At 37.5% G+C, this 16,686-nt stretch overlaps 1 protein-coding gene across 3 annotated transcripts in view; it reads left to right on the forward strand.

The window, feature by feature from the left end:
* LOC133554061 (regulator of telomere elongation helicase 1-like) overlaps positions 1-16,686 on the forward strand; it is a 53,256-nt gene that overhangs the window by 18,901 nt on the left and 17,669 nt on the right. For all 3 annotated transcript variants that reach the window (XM_061902426.1, XM_061902427.1, XM_061902428.1), the window contains exons 12-20: positions 1,126-1,223; positions 1,547-1,602; positions 3,451-3,528; positions 5,361-5,442; positions 11,165-11,297; positions 11,696-11,809; positions 13,416-13,456; positions 13,532-13,617; positions 14,168-14,245. In XM_061902426.1, coding sequence (XP_061758410.1) covers positions 1,126-1,223; positions 1,547-1,602; positions 3,451-3,528; positions 5,361-5,442; positions 11,165-11,297; positions 11,696-11,809; positions 13,416-13,456; positions 13,532-13,617; positions 14,168-14,245 — 766 coding nt within the window. The remainder of the gene's footprint in view (positions 1-1,125; positions 1,224-1,546; positions 1,603-3,450; positions 3,529-5,360; positions 5,443-11,164; positions 11,298-11,695; positions 11,810-13,415; positions 13,457-13,531; positions 13,618-14,167; positions 14,246-16,686) is intronic.

Consider the following 16,686-nt stretch of genomic DNA (forward strand, 5'->3'; position numbering starts at 1 on the left):
ACCGTCTATCTTCTTTTAGCTTCTAGTTATCTTTTTAGCTTTTTTGTTTACTTTCTTTTACATTCTTTTAACTTACATTTACCTTCTATATACTTTTTAAACTTGTATTTACCTTAGATTTACTTTTTACTCGATTTTTACAATGTTTTACTTTCTATTTAACTTGATTTACCTTCCTTTGCCTTTTGTTTACATTATTTTACCTTGTATTTTCCCTTAACCTTTTTTTTACACCCTAATTAACTTGTTTTACCTTTTGTTTACCTGTTTTCTAACTTATTTTGACCTTTTTTAAACTTTTACTTATACTGTATTTGACTTTTTATCCACCCTTTACCTTCTTTTACTATCTCTTACCTCTATTCAACTTGTTCTACCTTCTTTTACGAGGGCCGGATATTATAAATGTTTATTAGTTACATTCAAAGAGCTAATGGACATAAATCAAAGCTTTTTTCTAATTAAATTCATTGATGTAATGGTTTCTGCTCCTGGGGGCTTCCTGGGGCCCGGCTCATTTTGCCTCTTTAATGAAGTCAACTTTCCCTCACACCCAAACAAACATTTTCTTGTGGCAAAGCTCAACGTGCTAACAGTGTAGAATGGCAGCTCACAGTGATAGAACTGAGCAGGCACAGCAAGGCCTCCAGCATCGGGACGGCATAGCTCGGTTGGTAGATTGGCCGAGCCAGCAACTTGAGGGTCCCAGGTTCGATCCCCGCTTCTGCCATACTAGTCACTTCCGTTGTGTCCTTGGGCAAGACACTTGACCCACCTGCTCCCAGTGCCACCCACACTGCTTTAAATGGAACTTAGATTCACTATGTAAAAGCGCTTTGAGTCACAAGAGTAAAGTGCTATATAAATATAATTCACTTCACTTTTAAATGGCCATGCTCATACAAGTAAGTCCGGCATGCATTGATGTCAATGTGACCTCACTTTAAAATACATATATCTTTTAAATTAGACAAGTGCATACATCTTTTTATTTGAGGCTCTGGCATGGTTTAACAGGAGTATCCAACATTGTAACAAGTCAGAGGACAAGCATAAAAGAATAGACTAGAATCACAGTGCTGTAAAAAATAATAACTCCATTTGTGTTTATTATCTTTATCTCAGCTTCATATATGAGCTATTAGAGAGAGCCAGTTTGAACTACGACAACAAGGCGGCTGTGTTTGAGACGCTGGAGCAGATCATTGGATCACTGGCAGGACGTGAGTGTCGTTGTCTGCCTGTTTTCTGTCTTGGATTTCATGTCATTACAACATCAGCTTACATCTATGTTTTAGTATGTTGCTTCTTTTACGCCCACACTGTGTGGGAGGTAAGATGTAACGTTGTTGTTCTAAAAACAATCCCAGATAAATGTTCAGCTTTTCTGCTCCCAGGCAGCAGGATAACATACACAACCTCATCTAAAACCATATGGAAGAAAACCTTTTATTTTGGCAAATCCTCCACTCATTCATCAAGTGCACCGAGACTAAGCTTCACTTTGTGTTGATACTAATATAAATGAAACACTTGTCTTTCACAGAAGCTGGGATATTTCACAACACAAGTGGATTGCAGAAGCTCTCGGATATGATACAGGTAGTGTATGTCGAGGCATAGGCGCAGAACTACATTTCTGCAAGTGGGTGCTCGGTGTGTGCGTGTGTGTATTAATGTTGTCCCGATACCAAATTTTTTGGTACCGGTACCAAAAATATTTCGATCCTTTTCATTACTTTTCTAAAGAAAGGGGACCAGCAAAAATGTCATTATTGGCTTTATTGGAACAAAAATGTTAGTGTACATGAAACATATGTTTATTATTGTCATTTAGTCCTTAAATACAATGTTGAACATACTAGACAACTTGTATTTTAGTAGTAAGTAAACAAACAAAGACTCCTAATTAGTCTGCAGTAACATATTGTGTCATTTATACACCTATTATGAAGGACAAACTGTAAAAAAAAATATTATTAATCTAATGTTCATTTACTGTTAATATCTGTTTATTTTCTGTTTTTACATGTTCTATCTTTATTTCGGTTAAAATGTAATAATCACTTATTCTTCTCTTCTTTGATACTTTACATTAGTTTTGGATGATACCACACATTTAGGTATCGATGTGATACCAAGTAGTTCCAGGATCATACATTGGTCATATTCAAAGTCCTCATGTGTCCAGGACATATTTACTGACTTTATAAATATAATCAATCCATCCATTGATTTCCTACCGGTTGTCCCGTTTGGGGTTGCTGGAGCCTATCTCAGCTGCATTCGGGCGGAAGGCAGTGTACACCCTGGACAAGTCGCCATCTCATCGCAGGGCTTCTAAACATGATATTAATTTAAAAAAAAAAAAAGATTTTGTGACGTTAAAAAATATCGATGTAATCATATTAGTATCGACTAGATACGCTATCATACGTGGTATCTTTACAGTGGATGTCCGGTGTAGATCCACCAATGGCGTTTGTTTATATTGCAGCGTCCCGGAAGAGTTGATGCTGCAGGGAATTCTGGGAATTTGTTCTGTGGTGTTTGTTGTGTTGCGGTGCAAATATTCTTCCAACATGTGTTTGTCGTTGTGGTTTAGTGTGGTTTCACTTTATGGCACATGTTTATTACAGTGTTGGCATTGTTCATACTGCTACCTTTAATGAGGCTGTTGAATAAGTATGCCCTTCATTCTCTTGTGTGCTGTGTGTTCCAAGTCAAGGTGCTTGTGTCATTAGGTCATTAGTGGGCTTAATGAAATTCTGATTAGGCTTTGGTAATTGTAGACGAAATGATTTGTGTCATTTTTAATGCGTTAAACGAATCAAACTCTGCATATAATTTAGAACAAGATTGATAATTAAAAACAACTATAAAGATTGAAAGTTGCCATCAATCTTGCGCACTCATGGGATTGGCGCCTATGTGTCACGGGATGATTATAACGGGTAGAAACATGCAGAATTGGAACATCATTGACTGTATATAGGCATAAATGCCAACCTTTCCCATGTTTCCCCAATAAAACTCCTGTATTTTGTGCTAACCAATCCAATGTTTTTTCTACTGGTCCTTACTTTCAACATGTCATAAAAAATATCAATAATTATTTATATCAAGCGATGTAAAACACTTGACTATCGTGTTGTAGTTTTCAACTTTATCACCAAGCCGTATTTTGCCCAAGTTTCAATCTTTTCAGCTCACACCTCCAATTTGTGTAACTTCAAACACATCTTGCAGATAAATGCTGACATGTTGAGTACATTCACAAGTACAAAAACAGTGACTTCAACCAATAGAAGTCATCCAAAAGCCCTTTGCTGACAATCAATAGGAGTCTTGCCGAAAGCATTTTACACTCATTTTGCAGAAATTGACCCAGCATTTGTCTATAATTCTGAATTTACTGTAAAGCACACTCTTTTTTTTTTGGTCTTACAGCTGGTGTTCCCTGGCAACGTGCCGTCATCAAAGTTAGACCGGCAAAAGAAATTGGAAGAAAATACTGCTTCTTTTAAGGTGGGTGTTTCATCATGCTCATCAGATCTATCATTCACTCCATTGATGTTCAAAGAAGTGCTCAATGGTCTTCCTCACCTCTTTACTGATAATCAATGTCTTATTTGTGGCCTGGGTTGCAAAGGGGTGGAACGTGTCCGTAAACTTTCCGTAAATTTACCACGGGAAGTTAAGCTCGGGAAGTTTTTTGTAATTTTTTACCATTTTTTGGTTATTCAAAGTTGGACCCCATCCATCTTATTGTGTAGAATAAGATGAGAAGCTTGTAAAAGACTAATGCAATGCCACACACGGATATAAATAGTCAGCTAAACAATTGGAGTAGTCTTTCAAAATATTTGACTGATGGACGAATGAACAGAAATAGGCTGGATGAATAAATAAAGAGTCAATCAGCATGCTAAATCACACTATAAGCTACATTCTTGTATGACAACAGAATGGCTAGCAGAACAGAAGGCAGAGGAAACTACACCTTTTCATTTACTATTTGCTACTTCAACTTTACAAATCACAAAAAAGTTCCATTCAGATCGCTAACACTGTTAGCATAAATGAATGGGATTTAACATAGAGAAAATGAGCATTATGGCTAACAGAGAAATGAGAGTGTGGTGGTACATAAACCTAGCTAGCTAGAGATATTGGCCCCACAGTCATGTAAGAAGTAGAGGAACAGCTAGTCTGCTGGAGTAGTCTACAGTCATACAGTAACAAGTAATTACACATCTATTACACTTCAATACCATACATCAAATATATTTACCCCAGTAATATCATCAACACTTACCTGTCCTTGGGCTCAAATACTAGTGTGGCCTCAATAGTCCTGCTGTAGTGTGTAGCATGCTGCCAATTATCCCAGCATGTGATGGAGGAATGCACAGTGCAGGGTTGAAATTCTACTGAATTTGCATTAAATCAGTTTGTTTTAGATACAAAATCATGCTGCAAGATCTAGCATGTTGCATTCAATGTTTAGTCCCATTAATTTCCCATTAATTCCCGTTAATTATAATTAATATATTATAATATTATATATTATATATAATATATATTATAATAATATATATATATATTATATTATATATGATATTAATATTATATATATATATATTATAATATTAAAATAATTAACAACCTACTCAGTGGCCTAGTGGTTAGAGTGTCTGCCCTGAGATGGGAAGGTTGTGAGTTCAAACCCTGGCCGAGTCATACCAAAGACTATAAAAAATGGGAGCCATTACCTCCCTGCTTGGCACTCAGCATCAAGGCTTGGAATTGCGGGTTAAATCATAAATGATTCCCGGGCGCGGCACCGCTGCTGCTCACTGCTCCCCTCACCTACCAGGGGGTGAACAAGGGGATGGGTCAAATGCAGAGGGCAAATTTTACCACACCTCGTGTGTGTGTGACAATCATTGGTACTTCAACTTTAACTTTACTTTAATTCCCATGGAAAGTTTCCAACTTTGAATATTCCCGGAATTTTGCAACCCTATTCCAATGTTTTGGGTTTTTTTTGCATCCTCGCTGAAAGTTTGCAGAGCAATTGACGCAAATGGCACAGGAGATGTCATCCACAATCGACGCCATGTTTGTTGACAATGAGCTCAGGGGACATTTAGGACAGGGGTGCTTGATTTGCCCACCTTAACCCACCTACAGCACAGTATTGGTCATCTCGCTTTCTTTTTTCATCACTCATCCGAGCTCTCCGTATGATATCATGATTAACTAATCTGATCATTTATTTGAATGTTTACTTGATCATTTGTGGTGCAGCCCTGGTATTTATGGCATGGCGTAATATATTTCTGCATTGGCCACAGGTTCACATCCACCAAGACACCAGCTCTCAAAAAAAACAAAAGAGCTCTGACCTGTGGGCTTCAAGTTCTACAAAGAAAACAGGTAAATGTGGGTTCAGTGGCGGAGTTGCAATAATTGGACAATTCATTTAAATTGACATTGTTTTCAAAATACTTCTTTCAAAGGTGGTTCCAAAATCGCTCGCTTTTGATCTTAGCACAGGTGCTGCTTAGGTGTGTAAAATAATGTTTATCATAAATAAAAACCTTGAATGATCGTGTTGGCATTGGTTTGAAAAAGACAAGGTTGCAATCTATCAGTATCTTAAAGTCTTAGTCTTACATTTTTTATTCAATCCTCCAAGTCATGATCTAAATGAAATAAAGCTAAATGGTAAATGGGTTATACTTGTATACCACTTTTCTACCTTCAAGGTACTCAAAGCGCTTTGACACTGTTTCCACATTCACCCATTCACACAGTGATGGCGGGAGCTGCCATGCAAGGCCCTAGCCACCACCCATCAGGAGCAAGGGTGAAGTGTCTTGCTGGTTGGTAGAAAGTGGGGATCGAACCAGGAACCCTCAGGTTGCTGGCGCGGCCACTCTCTCAACCGCGCCTTGTTTAATGATATCTGTAAAATATTGTAACTAAGGGTTGCTATGTTGAAGGCTGACTGTAGAGCAGGACCATTGAACTTCATAATGAAGAGGGCCGTAGTTTCAAGAACCCTGAAGCCATAAGGGCTGGGCTTCAAAATGTGGATGTTTCTTTAGAAAGCGCCTTTGCAGGATATATTTACTTATATAGAAAGTAAATACATCTGCCTTCACACGGCACTGTCACTACAAACATCTTGCCATCGCTACTCGTTTCCAGCATGTGCGGCTGGACAGATAGTTAACAGCTTGAAAACAAAAGCTAAATGTTGAGGATTGTTGTTACTTCTTCAGTTTTATATCTTTATACATCCTCCTTTATTTAGGTTTCTAAGACTAAATATATAAACATTACAAAAGCACAACGTACTTTGTGTTTTTTTCACGTTTATTGTGTATGTTACAGCAATAAAATAGAAGGTTTAGCGTTAATACACACAGCAAACATTGCACACATGCGGTTTAACAAAATGACACTTAAGGAGTAGCTTTGTCGCCCTATGCTGTTAAAATTCAGCACTACATGTATTCTATCAATTTTGAAAGTTACAGCCAAAAACAACACAACCACAAATACAAAAGATATCAAAAAGTCAGCAATTTCAATACATTTATACTTTGTTGTCCAGTTGCTGTTAGAAGTCTGGCTTTTGCGATTTGTTTGAATTTTTTTTCAACGATGATAGGGCCATCTTCTTCTGTTCACCCACTACTGCTTTATTGAGACAGTTTCCCCCTGTGGGCTGGTGGGAGTACTGCATACATGAGCAACCCTATTTTCAATGGTTTCATCAAGACTATTTGGGTTTGAAAAGATTTGGTGGACAGGAATAGGCCTGCTCTAGGGTAATGTTACAAAATAAATTAGGATGATCACATCCTTTCACAATTTTTTTATTTTATTGTATTTATTTATTTATTTTTTGTCCAGTCCAGCTTCTCAGACAAATCATATAGTTGATGTAGATGTAGATGTAGATGCCCATATCGACTGTACACATTTACTTTACAAAAGAGAAGTGTAGGATACTTCTCTTGTGGACTTATTTGTATTTGACTTTATTAAATGTATTTATATTATCATTTGGTGCCACCGGGCCGGAGCAGGAGGGGATAGAAAGAGAAAAAAAGGAAGACAGAGGGGGAAATTGTGGGGATAAGAGGGGGATTAGACAGAGAGACAAAAACAACAGCAAACACAACAATAGCAACAACAATAGCGCAACATCAGCAAATAGGATATGTACAATTATGATGGTAAAAGTGATAGCAAAGAAGCAGTTAGCCAAATAAATAATAATACAGAAATGACAAAGAGCATTATTACACTACAAATGGAGCAATAGAAATACCAATAGAAATAGCGCTAATGATAATGAACAATACCAATAATTGACCTCTATCATCAACAATACAGTTGTTCAAATGCAACAATACGTATATGTATTGATAACTACAGATACAAAAGAAAGCAGAAAAATGGAGGGGAAGAAAGAGAAGCAAACTATATTAACCTTGTAGATTGTTATAATAAAGGCCTACTGAAATGAGATTTTCTTATTGAAACGGAGATAGCAGGTCCATTCTGTGTGTCATACTTGATCACTTCGCGATATTGCCATATTTTAGCTGGAAGGATAAAGTTTGCGTGGCGCAGTGGTAGAGTGGCCGTGAGCAAACCGAGGGTCCCTGGTTCAAATCCCACCTATTACCAACCTCGTCACGTCCGTTGTGTCCTGAGCAAGACACTTCACCCTTGCTCCTGATGGGTGCTGGTTGGCGCCTTGCATGGCAGCTCCCTCCATCAGTGTGTGAATGTGTGTGTGAATGTGGAAGTAGTGTCAAAGCGCTTTGAGTACCTTGAAGGTAGAAAAGCGCTATACCAGTACAACCCATTTATCATTTAACTTTTGGTTGCTAATAAAAAAGCCTTGCCTGTACCGGAAGTAGCAGACGATGATGTCCCAAGGGTGAGGGCTCCTCACATCCTCACATTGTTTATAATGTGAGCCTCCAGCATCAAGAGCTATTTGGACCGAGCAAGCGACAATTCCCCCATTAATTTGAGCGAGGATGAAAGATTCGTGGATGAGGATATTGATAGTGAAGGACTAGAAGAAAAAAAAAAGTAAAAAAGAAAAAAAAAAGGCGATTGCATTGGGAGCAATTTAGATGTTTTTAGACACATTTACTAGGATAAATCTGGGAAATCCCTTATCTTTCTATTGCGTTGCTAGTGTTTTAGTGAGTTTAATAGTACCTGATAGTCGGAGGCGTGTGTCCACGGGTGTGTTGACGCCATTCTCTGAGGGAAGTCACGGCAGCTGCATGGACGGCGCAAGCTCCGCTTATCTCCGGTAGGAGGCGACCTTTTACCACAATTTTCTCACCGAAACCTGCTGGTTGACAAGTGGTCGGGATCCATGTTCGCTTGACCGCTTTGATCCATAGTAAAGCTTCACCTCTGGGAATTTTAAAAAAGGAAACACCGTGTGTTTGTGTGGCTAAAGGCTAAAGTTTCCCAACTCCATCTTTCTACTTTGACTTCTCCATTATTAATCGAACAAATTGCAAAAGATTCAGCAACACAGATGTCCAAAATACTGTGTAATTGCGCGATGAATAGAGACGACTTTTAGCCGCAAGTGGTGCTGGCTAATATGTCCTCTCCAACCAATAACGTCAAAAACACGCGTCATAAATCCGGGACGTTTCCAACAGGAAACTCAGCGGGAAATTTAAAATTGTAGTTTAGTAAACTAAAGTGGGCGTATTGTCATGTGTTGCAATGTTAATATTTCATCGTTGATATATAAACTATCAGACTGCGTGGTCGCTAGTAGTGGCTTTCAGTAGGCCTTTATAGTAACAATAGGTTAAGCTTTGTCAGTGTGCCATGTGTTATCCAGTTTACCCTAGGGCGGGGGTCGGCAACCCGCGGCTCTTTAGTGCTACCCTAGTGGCTCTCTGAAGCTTTTTTAAAACTGTAAAAAAAAATGGAAAAAGATGAGAGGAAAAAAATATAAAAAATATATTTTTTGTTTTAATATGGTTTCTTTAGGAGGACAAACATGACACAAACCTCCCTAATTGATATAAAGCACACTGTTTTTATTAAACATGCTTCACTGATTCGAGCATTTAGCGAAAGCCTTTTTGTCTTTCCAATTTTGGCGTCCTTGAACTCACCCTAGTTTGTTTACATGTATAACTTTCTCCGACTTTCTAGTCATGTTTTATGCCACTTCTTTTTCTGTCTCATTTTGTCCACCAAACCTTTTAACGTTGTGCATTAATGCACAAAGATGAGTTTTGTTGATGTTATTGACTTGTGTGGAGTGCTAATTAGACATATTTGGTCACTGCATGACTTCAAGCTAATCGATGCTAACATGCTATTTAAGCTAGCTATATGTACATATTGCATCATTATGCCTCATTTGTAGCTACCGTACTTCCTTGAATACGCCGGGGCGCTAATTATTTTCAAACCTCTTCTCACTCCTGCGCTTGTTCAAGGCATGCGGTAAAAGTAAGCAGGCGCTAATTATTTTAAAGCCTCTTCTCACCCCTGCACTTACCAATGGCATGCAGCAAAAAATTGAGTGTGATTAAAAAAATATATATATTTAAAAACTATTCTGCGGCCACGGCCTGGTGGAGGGGGAACAATGCTCTACAACATGTCATCGCACCCACCTTTACACCATGCTATCTGCCTGCCGGTAGAACGCATACATTTCGCTGCTTTTCATACGAGATTGCTATGCATACTTAGTCAACAGCCATACCGTTTACACTAACGGTTGTGATATAAACAATTTTAAAACTCTTACTGATATGCGCCACACTCTGTGAACCCTAACCAAACAAGAATAACAAACACATTTCTGGAGAACATTGGCTCTGTAACACATTATAAACGCAACATAAGAATTACCCACAAGGTAAGGGGGGGAGGGGTTTGGTGCTAGCGGGGTGTATAATATAGCCAAGAGTCATGGATGCACTGCATTCTGGGTCATTCTTGTTTTTGTATTATTGGTCCAAAATGGCTCTTTCAACGTTTTAAGTTACCGACCCCTGCCCTAGGGCAACAACGTTAATTTATGTTTGATGAAACGTGATTATATGCATGAGTATATGTACAGTATATGTATGTGTATATGTATGTTTGTACAGTGAATGTATATGCACAGTATGTGTATATGTATGTTTGTAGAGTGAATGTATATGTACAGTATGTGTATATGTGTGTTTGTACAGTGAATGTATATGTACAGTATGTGAATATGTATGTTTGTACAGTGAATGTATATGTACAGTATGTGTATATGTATGTTTGTAGAGTGAATGTATATGTACAGTATGTGTATATGTATGTTTGTACAGTGAATGTATATGTACAGTATGTGTATATGTATGTTTGTACAGTGAATGTATATGTACAGTATGTGTATATGTATGTTTGTACAGTGAATGTATATGTACAGTATGTGTATATGTATGTTTGTAGAGTGAATGTATATGTACAGTATGTGAATATGTATGTTTGTACAGTGAATGTATATGTACAGTATGTGTATATGTATGTTTGTAGAGTGAATGTATATGTACAGTATGTGAATATGTATGTTTGTACAGTGAATGTATATGTACAGTATGTGTATATGTATGTTTGTACAGTGAATGTATATGTACAGTATGTGTATATGTATGTTTGTACAGTGAATGTATATGTACAGTATATGTATGTTTGTACAGTGAATGTATATGTACAGTATGTGTATATGTATGTTTGTACAGTGAATGTATATGTACAGTATATGTATGTTTGTACAGTGAATGTATATGTACAGTATGTGTATATGTATGTTTGTACAGTGAATGTATATGTACAGTATATGTATGTTTGTACAGTGAATGTATATGTACAGTATGTGTATATGTATGTTTGTACAGTGAATGTATATGTACAGTATGTGTATATGTATGTTTGTACAGTGAATGTATATGTACAGTATGTGTATATGTATGTTTGTACAGTGAATGTATATGTACAGTATGTGTATATGTATGTTTGTAGAGTGAATGTAAATTCCTATGCTTTTAAATATACTGTAACTCCACTTACAAGCCTTCTTGTTGTGTTATGTGCCTTTCAGGAAACATTCTGAGTTACTGGTGTTTTTCTCCGGGCTTCAGCATGCAGGACCTGGTGAATCAAGGTGTTCACTGCATCATTCTGACCAGCGGAACTCTCTCTCCTCTCAGCTCCTTTACTTCAGAGATGAGAATGTACGATCACACTATCATGTGTAGAGTTTAGTAGGGGTGGGAAACTTCACATTCACATTACATTTGCCATTCAACACAATTCTTGCAATGTTTGTTGCTGGTTAGAAATGGGCTAAAAACCTATCATTAAAAATGATTTCTTATAAAAATGTATATGTTTTTTTTTTAAATTATTTTTGGAAAATTATGAATGGATTTAGAATCGGGATGAAAAATATATTTGTGTCTTGGGGATGTGAATCAGTTGTTTTGTGCACCCCTATAATAGACTTTTCTCTTACCTGTGACAACACAGTGCATTCATTGTTGGAGCGCTGGTAAAATGCTTTTGTGCTACAACTTGAACAACTGTGTCAGAAGTGTTGATGGTTGAATGTTTGTCCTTCCTTTTTGTGTAGAAAATTCCCAGTGTCTTTGGAAAACGGCCATGTGATCGAGCGGGACCAAATCTTTGTTAGCGTCATTGAACGAGGCCCAGATGAGGTACCGTTAAGTTCGGCATTTGACAGAAGGTCAGTGTGTGTATTTGTTGTGTGCTGCTTCATCCATCATTCCATGCATTGTGATGCCTCACCATTTCATCCTGTATCGATCAATGACTGAAAGGGGAACTGCATTTGTATTTATTGGTCTATAATTCACAATCCTTATGTAAGACAAGAACACATATGTTTCTATTTTTTTATTCATTCTAACTCGTAAATAAACACTAGCAAAAGTCAGATAATAATCAAACCAATAGGACTCGCTAAATTCCAGCAATAAAGCGCTCTTAAAAAAAAAACTCCATCATTGTTTATAAATGTACAGTAATGTAGTAACGGGCACTTTCATAATATGTAATATTTACGTACAGTACTTTGCTCATTTTAAGCATTCGCATTATTTTCGCAGATGCATCACAAAGTTTGCTTTTACCTTCAACAACAACACTACTACTACTAATCATGGCGGACTTCATGTGAGACAGCAAAGACTACTTTGGGACAAATGATGATCCAGAACCTTATGTTTTTGAGGCTGAAAATAAGGAGGAGGATCCACAAGTTTTAGAAGCTGTGAGCTAAACAGATCCAGCTTTAAAAAAGTTAAAGTTAAAGTACTAATAATTGTCACACACACACTAGGTGTGGTGAAATTTGTCCTCTGCTTTTGACCCATCCCCTTGTTCACTCCCTGGGAGGTGAGGGGAGCAGTGGGCAGCAGCGGTACCCACATTTATGGTGATTTTAACCCCCAATTCCAAACTTTTATGCTGAGTGCCAAGCAGGGAGGCAATGGGTCCCATTTTTTTATAGTCTTTGGTATGACTCGGCAGGGGTTTGAACTCACAACCTACCCATCTCAGGGCGGGCACTCTAACCACTAGGCCACTGAGTATGTTGGTCAGTCCAACATGAAGCGTCATATCGCAGTATTGCTTAGTGCTTAACAAGAAATACATAATAAAACAATCACTTACTGCCGACTGATGGGATGTTGATATTTTCCCATTTAGATGAAGAATTACTCAAAATCCTCAAGTAGGTTAAAAAAAAAAAGGTGCTGCAATAACTTCTTTTGGATGTCAAAGTTGTCCAACTACTCTGTTCATGTCCACAATCTTCTACTATCCAGGTGAGAGACATGATTTATCATCTCGGATGAACTTTCACCAACTAAGAGGCGATGCAGCAGCTCAATATGTCAATAAAGCAGCATAAGGTAGTTGGCGATCTGGGATCACGGCGCCACTAAAATAGCTTTTTGCATTCGTGCTAATAATAACAATATTGCTTATATTCAGGTCAGGATAGATAGATAGTACTTTATTGATTCCTTCAGGAGATGAAGATGGAGTATAATTCACGGTGTTTGGATGTTTTTTGGGTGAAGGCTTGACGGGTGGAATAGTGCATTGTTAGCCACCTCCTACTTCCCTTACTTTAGCAATTAGAATGTATGAAAAAAATAAATAGATATGAGTTCTTGTCTTATGTAGGGATTGTGAATGATAGGCAAAATTCCCCTTAAAAAGTGCAGTTCCCCTTTAAATTTTGCAATACTGATTGAACACAGAATGATATCGATAAAATCTGGAATTTGCTAAAATTGATTAAAAAAATGTTTCTTTAAAAGATTTGTTCCAGAAAACCTATCATCGTTGGGCAACACAGTGGGTAAGTTCGAATGCTGTAGGAACTATTAGACTAAAGTATGCTGGAAGTCCAACATTTTTGTTGTCATTCCCTCAGTGAACCTGAGCCGCATCATTCCACATGGACTCCTGCTGTTCTTCCCCTCCTTCTTTTTGATGGAAAAAACTCTGGAGTTCTGGAGAGTGAGTGACGCCGAAGTTGATTCATTATTATATTTCTAAAGGTTGCCAGGAGTGTCCCGAAACAACCTTTTCATTTCTGATGCCTTGAGGTTTGGCAGATGCCTTTTTTCACACAATTTGATATCAGCACAGATCACTTGTATTATTTCATAGTGTGTACTGTTAGAAAAGGTTTGATCAAGTGCGGTTTAGCTCGGTTGGTAGAGTGGCCGTGCCAGCAACTTGAGGGTTGCAGGTTTGAATCCCGCTTCTGCCAACCTAGTCACTGCCGTTGTGTCCTTGGGCAAGACACTTTACCCACTTGCTCCCAGTGCCACCCACACTGGTTTATATGTAACTTAGATATTGGGTGTCACTATGTAAAGCGCTTTGAGTCACTTGAGAAAAGTGCTATATAAATAAAATTCACTAATTCACTATTAATCCTAAAGCAGTTTTTTGCTGATATGGGATCTATATAAATATGGAATGGGGACACTCCTGTTCTTTTGACGGAGTTTTATGTGAGTTGAGCTGATCTCTGCTGTAAATGTGTGCTCACTCCCAACAGGACAATGGACATGCCAGTCGCATTGAGAGTGTGAAGCCAATGTTTGTTGAACCCAAAGGGAAGGGAAACTTTACTGAGGTAAATGTTTACATTTGACATCTGAATAATGTTGCAAAGGGGTGGACATTTTCCACAAACTTTCCATAAGTTTACTACGGGAAATTAAGTTCGGGGAGTTTGGAAATTCTGACCATTTTTGATTATTCAAAGATGAACACCGTCCATCTTATTCTGTAAGACTAATGCAATGCCACACACGGATATAAATAGTCAGCTAAACAATTGGAGTAGTCTTTCAAATTATTTGACTGATGGACAAATGAATGGAAATAGCCTGGATGAATAAATGAAGAGTCAATCAGCATGCTAAATCAAACTATAAGCTACATTCTTGTATGACAACAGAATGGCTAGCAGAACAGAAGGCAGAGGAAACTACACCTTTTCATTTACTATTTGCTACTTCAACTTTACACATCACAAAAAAGATATATTCTGATCGCTATCATTGTTAGCATAAATGAATGGGATTTAACATAGAGAAAATTAACTATAGAGCTAACGGAGAAATGAGAGCGTGGTGGTACATAAACCTAGCTAGCTAGAGATATTGGCCCCACAATCATGTAAGAAGTAGAGGAACAGCTAGTCTGCTGGAGTAGTCTACAATCATACAGTAACAAGTAATTACACATCTATTACACTTCAATACCATACATCAAATATATTTACCCCAGTAATATCATCAACACTTACCTGTCCTTGGGCTCAAATACTAGTGTGGCCTCAATAGTCCTGCTGTAGTGTGTAGCATGCTGACAATTATCTGGGCAGTGAAGGGTTGAAATTCTACTGAATTTGCATGAAATCAGCTTGTTTTAGCTAATAATCATGCTGCAAGATCTAGCATGTTGCATTCAATGTTTAGTCCCATTCATTTGCTGCAAGATCTACTGTAGCATGTTTCATTCAATGTTTATTCCCATTAATTCCCGTTAATTCCAATATCCAGCCATCCATCCATTTTCTACCGCTTATTCCCTTTATATTCCTGTTAATTCCCTTGGAAAGTTTGCAACTTTGAATATTCCCGGAATTTTGCAACCCTGCATCCGACATATATTTGACATATAAAATCCTACCAAAATAATAATGGATAGCTGCCAATCAGAGCTGACGTCGACCTCGTAGCGCGTGGTTAAAAAGATTTTGGCAAACCAAACGATTTCAAAACAGATGCTGGGGTTGCAGTTTGGGCCGCAAGGATTCATCCATTAAATAGAGCCGTTTAATTGGGAAAAAGCTTCAATTTGTGTTTTGCTTCTTTGATGAATCATTTAATGAATATTATATCCTGACAGTGTTTGAGCAAGACTGCTCCAGCGCACATGAGCGCAGCCGACAGAGAGAGAGATGGTTCAGAAACAAGAAAGTGGAAAGAGAGCAATGGGCTCAAGTTTTATTTTTGATTAAAATCAAGAGTAAAAAAAAACAAAAAACAAATTCGGTGTTAATACAAACATTTTTTCAGTTGAAAAGTTAGTTCCCGAGGTCAAAAAGTTTAAGAATCCCTGATGTAGACCACAAGGAAATGTTTTGAATGTAGGAAAACAGATCATAATATGACCCCTTTTAAATTGTTAAATACATTATCACTCAATATATCATACTTGATCAGTCTTTTTAATTATTCTCCATTACAGTTTTTGTTTTTTTACTATTTTACCTCTTATAGCAATGCTCCCATTGTAAAATTGCGATTGAATGGTAAGAGCATTTATGAACAGAAAGAAAAAGTCATTGGAAAAATATATTTTTTTTGTTATTGTCCCTAAAAGTTGTATTGAGGCTAGAAAGTGCGTTTTAATTGATTCATTAAACAAATAAATCGATAGACTACTGAAATAATCAATAGCTGCAGCACTAGTTGCTGTTAAACTGGCGAGTGACGCTTTTCCTAAAACTGCTTTTGTCATGTAGTGTTGTCATTTTGCGCTGTACGTGCGGCGTATCTTGCGTGGTTGAACCAGGAAGAGGGCGGGTTTTAACTATTGCGAGAGCCCTCAATGCAGCCGCCTCTCCGTTGCAAACCTCTAAGCAGTGTTTCCCGACCCATTGTTGTAGATGGCCACCCAAAAATATCAGTGTCTCTACTACTTGTAGCAGTAATGACAATGTCAAACACAAAAAAAAAAGGTAGTAACGTAAGCGCAAAAAATATGACTAAAGTGGTAAATCTGTATTTTCATTCGCACTTTAATTTTATTGACAGTTTAGTTAAACATTTTCTCTATTAATTTATTTTTCATATTTTTTTAATACCTGTACAATGTAAATGTAGTTTCCGTCAATTATTTATGAGACCCTTCTTATGCTGTATAGTAGGTTAGTATCTATTCTTCTAATCAGCCTAAGGTTTATGTGTTAGATAATTATTAATATTTGTGATTAACACATGCTTTCATAGTATTTGACAAATGTGTAAACTGTAAGTAAAATAAATGAGTAAAAGCAAGAGC

This window comes from Nerophis ophidion, linkage group LG06, assembly GCF_033978795.1.
Source record: "Nerophis ophidion isolate RoL-2023_Sa linkage group LG06, RoL_Noph_v1.0, whole genome shotgun sequence".
NCBI lineage: Eukaryota > Metazoa > Chordata > Actinopteri > Syngnathiformes > Syngnathidae > Nerophis > Nerophis ophidion.